Source organism: Bidens hawaiensis, unplaced genomic scaffold (assembly GCF_021521415.1).
Source record: "Bidens hawaiensis isolate Kalapana, Puna unplaced genomic scaffold, B.hawaiensis_p1.1 tig00056940_1, whole genome shotgun sequence".
NCBI lineage: Eukaryota > Viridiplantae > Streptophyta > Magnoliopsida > Asterales > Asteraceae > Bidens > Bidens hawaiensis.
This window is the reverse complement of record NW_027506375.1, coordinates 1-6,978: the sequence shown is the minus strand read 5'-3', so window position 1 is coordinate 6,978 and position 6,978 is coordinate 1. Positions and strand designations below refer to the sequence as shown.

The window sequence follows — 6,978 nt, the reverse complement described above, 5'->3', positions numbered from 1 at the left end:
ATGTTAAGATACATTTTACACGTGACATGATCATGGTTCATACAATATCTATCGGTTATATTTTGAACGCTCATCAACCATGTGATGTCTTATTAAAGGACATCTAGCCATCCATTTTCAACAATTTTGCCAAGATTTATGCCCCTCTTGAGAGGAATTGAGACTATACATTCATCAGATATATAAGATCTGGATGATCTTTAGTGTGTTTCTTGTTTATTATAAGTTAGTTTTTTCATAATTTAGTTAATCGAATAAGGGTTTTACTTATCGCTAGCAAACTTATGGAGCTTTGTTAAATGGGTTAAGTTACACGACCATTCAACGCCGAGCACGACAAATTTTAAGTAAATGTGTCATTTACTTAAACAATAACATGAACATATTTTAATAAGCGGTTACATGACACACCACATTTAACACACTCAAATGAACCAATCCAGTAATACAAATAACACGACACATTCAACACAACTAACCATATGCATTTAAATATCACAATTACTAGCGCTACACATTTATGATTTATCAGGGTTTATAAATATTAACAAAATAAAAATTATCAAAAGTCAAAATCTATGTAATTCTTAGAATCTATGTTGTGTTGACAAATAAGTTTTGAACGTGTTGTTAATGCGAATAGTTTTTTGAAAAAAAATGAAAAATAAATTTAGAAAATAATATATTATTATTTATATGTTAAATTACAAGAAGAATTAAGTACTTTTTGTATCTATATGGTCAACAATCAAATGCACTTTGCAACCCTCATTTCAAATTTAAGCCACGTGCACCGCCGACGTCCACAAGCTGATACACTTTGAGTCCGTCGGCTAAATTTAAACATTAAAAGTATTTATGTGAATTTGCCACCATTGAATTGTTTGCTAGTGATTTAACTGACCGAGGGGTGAATTCAATTCGTATTTCAATTGGTAACAGACCAACTGATCAAGGGACTCAAAATGTATCAATTTGTAGACGTTAGGAGAGGACTTAAATTTGAAAGAAATGGAAATGGAGGTTGCAAAGTGTATTTGGTTACTTACGGCAAGGATGCTAAAACAAAATGAGAAGTATTGAAACTATTTCTAACCCGTGTATATAATTATCTGAAGTCATAACCTAAGCAGTTAATGCGGAAAAATATCGGATATCGGTTATCACGGTGAGATATCGGTGGGATATCGGTAATTTTAATATCATGCAAAATTTACATATATAGCACTTTAACACTAACAATTCAGTATACTCTTCTACTATTTACAAATTATCCTTTTGCAAGTTGCAAAACACTTACAATTGTAGCAAGTAGGAACTGATTAAGACTCAAACCACCAACATAAAACACTAAAAGTTGAAAATTAAGACTTAAAACACTAATATCGGGAATATCGGCGAAATATCGGTCAATATCGCTGATATTATCGGTACCGAGATTTTGACCGATATTTTGACCGATATTTCACACGAGGACCGATAACCGAGATACCATCTGTATACCACCGAGATTGACTGCATAGGTCATCAACCACAGTTTAGTTAACAAGACACTACTACTTGTACCCTTTTGTCAATCGCACCTCTTTTGGAGTGTGTCGCGATTCGATTAAATAACTTCACACTTACAAAATCAATTGCTCAATTCGGTCGGACGGACGGAGATTCGGATCCAATCCAATCGAATCGAATCTTAGGGTTTAGTCTCTAGCAATAACAATGGTGAGCTCACTTGATTCTAGGTTTTTTAATTATCATTTGCAATCACATTGTTATCCAACTATTGGATCTGTTCTGTTGTGCTAATTATACTTCATTTCTGTTGCTTTACGTTTCAATTGGACCCAGCCTCTCAGACTCGAGATCAAGGTACTGTTGCTTATTAATTTGAATTCACTCATTATTATTATTATTAGGTAAAGATGTAGTTATGATGCTAATTATGCTTATTTTTAACAGAGGAAGCTCTCTCAAAGATCAGAAAGAGTAAAATCCGTGGATCTGCACCCTACAGAACCATGGTACATATGACATATCCTTTACTCATTCTAACTAAATTCATATTGGTGACTGGTGTGTTTTTGATATATGTATTAATTGTTGTAATTGTTGTTTTGTTTTCTACAGGATTCTAGCAAGTTTGTATTCCGGGACGGTCTGCGTCTGGGATTACCAGACCCAGGTATGACACTAGTTTAGCCAATTCATTTATAGGACACAGTTGACACTTTTAAGTAGATGCATAATTTTTATTAATGCAGCATCAATGATGTCAGCACAAAGGGACTTAATATTAGGTTATTTTTCCTTGTAGAATGCTAGTTTAATCATGCGATGGAGTTATTTCCGTTGTGCTATATAGGGAATGAGGTTAGTGTTAGTTATTTTTATAGGCATTGCAGTCAAATTGTTGCGATAAAAAAGTAGCTGCATAAAACATATTAGTTTTGACGTGTTTATACTTTGTTGTGTCTTTTTAGACTGATGCATTAGTAATATGTGGGAGGAAGTAGTAAATTCAATCAGCTATATACGATGTATAAGATAATTTAGTTTAAATTGAGTAGTTTTAAAGAAGGAAATAAACATTATATTAAGGGTAAGACGTTGTGCTTTTTTTTACCTGCTCATTGGTTGATAAATTCTGCTTATTTGTTACTATCAAAATCTTGGTTTTAAAAAGCACACCTCAGATGTGTCTAGGCTCGAGGCTCACTAAGCACACCTACATAAATTAAAACTCTCTTTTTAACGTTTGCAGGTAACCTGTATGTTATTATGATAAAATTTTAAACAATCATTGACATATGCCTTGTAATTTTTTTTTGCAGGTTATGGTAAAATCCTTTGAGGTTACTGAGCTACCAGGTATGTTATCAGAGTTTAAAATTTTCTTACGTATTTTCAATTTATCATGCATGGTGTTATAGCCTGATGGGAAAAAAAAAACATTTTGTTTCTGATGCTTACACAATTTCTTTGCAGTCAGATCCGCAAAGTTTATAGCACGCAAGCAGTGGGTTGTTACTGGAGCAGATGATATGTTTATCCGAGTATACAACTATAATACAATGGACAAAGTCAAAGTATACGAGGCACATACTGATTACATCCGGTGTGTGTCGGTTCATCCCACACTGCCATATATATTGTCATCATCTGATGACATGCTTATAAAACTTTGGGACTGGGAGAAAAGCTGGTACTGCACTCAGATTTTTGAGGGTCATTCTCATTATGTCATGCAAGTGACATTTAATCCTAAAGACACCAACACTTTTGCAAGTGTATCACTTGATCGCACTGTAAAGGTAATATTACAATTCTGAATCACTTACAGTGTGTTTGATTCGCTGAAATTCTACAAGATTGGTTTATGCATCATTATCTTTCATATATAGATATGGAATCTTGGTTCACCTGATCCTAACTTCACACTGGATGCCCATCTCAAAGGAGTGAATTGTGTAGAATACTTTACAGGAGGCGATAAACCTTATCTTATTACTGGATCTGATGATCACACTGCTAAGGTTTGTGGCCTTTCACTTTTTCCACCTGTTATATTTGAAGATTTCTTTAACATGTATCTTATGTTATAAACAAATTAAAACAGGTATGGGATTATCAAACTAAAGCTTGCGTCCAGACTTTAGAAGGTCATACACATAATGTTTCTGCTGCATGCTTCCATCCCGATCTTCCAATAATACTTACAGGTTCTGAGGACGGTACTGTACGTATATGGCATTCAACCACTTACAGGTACATCATGTGTATGACATTGAATTAAAAAAACTGAAGTTTTATTTATATTGCTTCAGAGAGTATTGTGATTATTTCCATTCAGTTTGAGGATGGTGGTTTAGTTCTAGTTTGTATTGCATTTAAAGGTAGAACATATTATTAACTCTGTAATTTGTGATTGCGTATTACTCAAAGCCATTAAAAAGTCATAATTTCAAAAGAATTGCGAGCTTTTAATCTTTTTCGAGTTTATGCACTTTTTATTTTTCAAGTTTCCTCAGTCTGTTCTATTTTTTGCAGACTTGAGAACACCTTGAACTATGGACTTGAAAGAGTTTGGTCTGTTGCGTATATGAAAGGTTCACGTCGGTAAGTTTGTTTTGTAGCTAATAGCTATACAACTCAAGTTTTAGCACTCTTTTGTTTTTTTTGCATTCGATACAGCTAGACTTGTCATTGCATGTTTCAAGATTCTTCTAGGTTCCTTCAATGTTCATATGATATTATTGACTTCTGTTAAATGAAATGCTTGGAGCAAGAGATTTTCCTGGAGATCTAAGTATATTACAATATTGCTGATGATGCTTTACGTTATACTCAGAATATTCTTGATGCTTCTTCACTTATCTGGTTCAATACTTATGCAGTTCATAATTTCTTCTTACAGGATTGCTATTGGATATGATGAGGGGCTGATAATGGTAAAAATTGGACGAGAAGAGCCTATAGCTAGCCTGGACAATAGTGGAAAAATTATATGGGCTAAACATAATGAAATTCAGACCGTTAACATTAAGAGCGTGGGGGCTGATTATGAGGTTTGGGCTCGGATGCCTCTTGTCCTGTTGAAGATGAAATAAAATAAAGGAATAATGCATATATACTTTCAATACTTGTAAATTTTCACTAAAGTCAACTGGCCACCCATATACTAAAACAGTTTTAGATGCCACCCAAGTATTGTCTTGGTTTCATATATGCCGATCGCGGCAACAAACTTGCCATAAGGTTGTAAAATGAGAAAATGCCCCTAACTTTAAAATTGACACTTCTAGAGTTGTAAAATGACAAAAATCCGTTCAGTCTACTCAAGTATGTTCTAAAAGTCATATGGGGTTGACTTTTGAATAGATTCAGGGGCATTTTTGTCATTTATACTTCTCTTATTTTGGATGTGACAGATGCTTAAAAATGAAGGGTGTTTTGTCATGTTACAGTTATTCGGAAAGTTTTTTTGCTGGGTGACCTAAATAGCTGATGGTTTTGATATAGACTTTTGAATACTTGGGTGGCCTATGAATACATTATTCCTAAAACATGCAGTTCTGTTTATTCTTTCCCCTGTTTATTCTTTCCCCTGTTTCTGCCAGGTGGTCACTGTACATTTTTTCTAATTTTCTTTTATTTTTTTAAGGTTTCTGATGGAGAGAGACTACCTTTAGCAGTTAAAGAGCTGGGAACATTTGATCTTTACCCTCAAGTGAGTTGTGCTTGTTTTGTTTTCTACTTTAAAAAGCTGAAAATATAATGGACTCTAAAAGGCCGCATATGAGGGTGATATGAGTCCATGAGGGTGTTTAGTTTTCAAATTTTTGGAAACCTTAAAAACACAAAAAGTTGGCACTTAAGTTTGGACATGTGACTTGGTTTTGACTAGTTTTTAACCGTCCGACTTTCTTATTTGTGTTTTTTTTTTGCATAGCTTGAAGCACAACCCTCATGGGAGGTTTGTGGTTGTGTGTGGTGATGGTGAATACATCATATATACAGCTTTGGCATGGAGAAATAGATCCTTTGGCTCTGCATTGGAGATTGTTTGGTCAACTGATGGTGAATATGCTGCTAGGGAAAGTACGTCCAAGATTAAGATTTTCAACAAATCTTTTCAGGTATGTACAGTTTCCGTATTTCATGGTTAGACCATTAATTGTGTTTTGCTAATCTGGATTAAGATTTATGTCTTGAACTCTTTTGTTAATCAGGAAAAGAAGAGTATCCGGCCAACATTTTCAGCAGAACGGATATTTGGAGGAACTTTACTGGCTATGTGTTCAAATGATTTTATATGTTTTTATGACTGGGCTGAGTGTAGATTGATTCAACGGATTGATGTTAATGTTAAAGTAAGCAATACCTATCTGTCTTCATTTTTCATGTTATGTCAGCTTCAGTTAATGATCCACGCCTTGATTTTCGTTCGTTTGTTCAGAATCTTTACTGGGCTGATAGTGGTGATCTGGTGGCAATTGCTAGTGATTCATCATTCTACATACTAAAGTACAATGTAAGATTCTTATCTACATTCATTCTTCGAACTTTTGCCACATCAGCTTATTTTGTTTTGGGGGTATTATAGTGGTGTAAAAATCGGTCCCAAACTCTAAATCGGTTCTGGTTTGAACCAGTTCGGTTTGAAAAAAAAAGTTAACATCGGTTTGAGTTTTAAATCGGTTTTTAGTAATTTTGGTTGGTTTTTGCCCACTTTTCGCCTGGTTCAGTTCAGTTTAACCAGTTTGGAACCAGCTTCAATGGAGAGGATCATAAACCCGTCCTGAACCTATGGTTTCTATCAGCTCCAAACTGGTTTCAAAAAGTACTGGTTTCAAACCAATTCGGTTTCTGAGCTTTTGTTGGTGTATCCGGTAATGAATACATATGCCACTCAAATTTTCAGAATTTTCACCAAGGCCACTCAAACAATACAACTTTAATGGCCACTCAAGTAGCAGTTTGGTTTTGTTTATGCCAAATTTCAACAAAAACTGGCAGGAAAATGTAAAATAACAACGTATCTCCAACTTTGAAGCTTGTCACTTATAAAGTTGTAAAATGGTAAAGGTGCCCATAAATCTACTTAAAAGAATCAACTATAGATGGATTTTCAGAACATTCTTGAGTAGATTCCATGGTGTTTTGTCATTGTACAAACTTTAGATGTGACAAAGTTGTAATTCAATGCTTGGGCGGCCTATGTATAACATTATCCTTCTTTCGTACACATTTCCACATGAAAATTTTGATTAATAATTTAATATAATAAATTTAATTGTTTTGCAGCGTGATGTAGTGTCTGCACATCTGGATAGTGGAAAAACTGTAGACGAGGAAGGTGTTGACGATTCGTTTGAGCTTCTTTATGAAGTTAGCGAAAGAGTTAGAACTGGATTATGGGTTGGGGACTGTTTTATTTACAATAATTCTTCATGGAGGCTTAACTATTGTGTGGGTGGT

At 34.4% G+C, this 6,978-nt stretch overlaps 1 protein-coding gene across 1 annotated transcript; it reads left to right on the top strand.

Annotated features, from left to right (window-relative positions):
• Positions 1–1,620: 1,620 nt before the first annotated feature.
• On the top strand, positions 1,621–6,975 carry LOC143617686 (coatomer subunit beta'-1-like; the record flags this gene model as incomplete). Its single annotated transcript, XM_077090167.1, has 16 exons — positions 1,621–1,722; positions 1,849–1,869; positions 1,960–2,021; positions 2,128–2,182; positions 2,832–2,868; positions 2,986–3,311; positions 3,402–3,533; positions 3,617–3,765; positions 4,048–4,116; positions 4,415–4,565; positions 5,162–5,227; positions 5,312–5,320; positions 5,457–5,636; positions 5,730–5,870; positions 5,957–6,031; positions 6,805–6,975. Coding segments are annotated over exons 1-16 (1,647 nt in total), but the record flags the coding sequence as incomplete, so codon positions are not given.
• Positions 6,976–6,978: the final 3 nt, after the last annotated feature.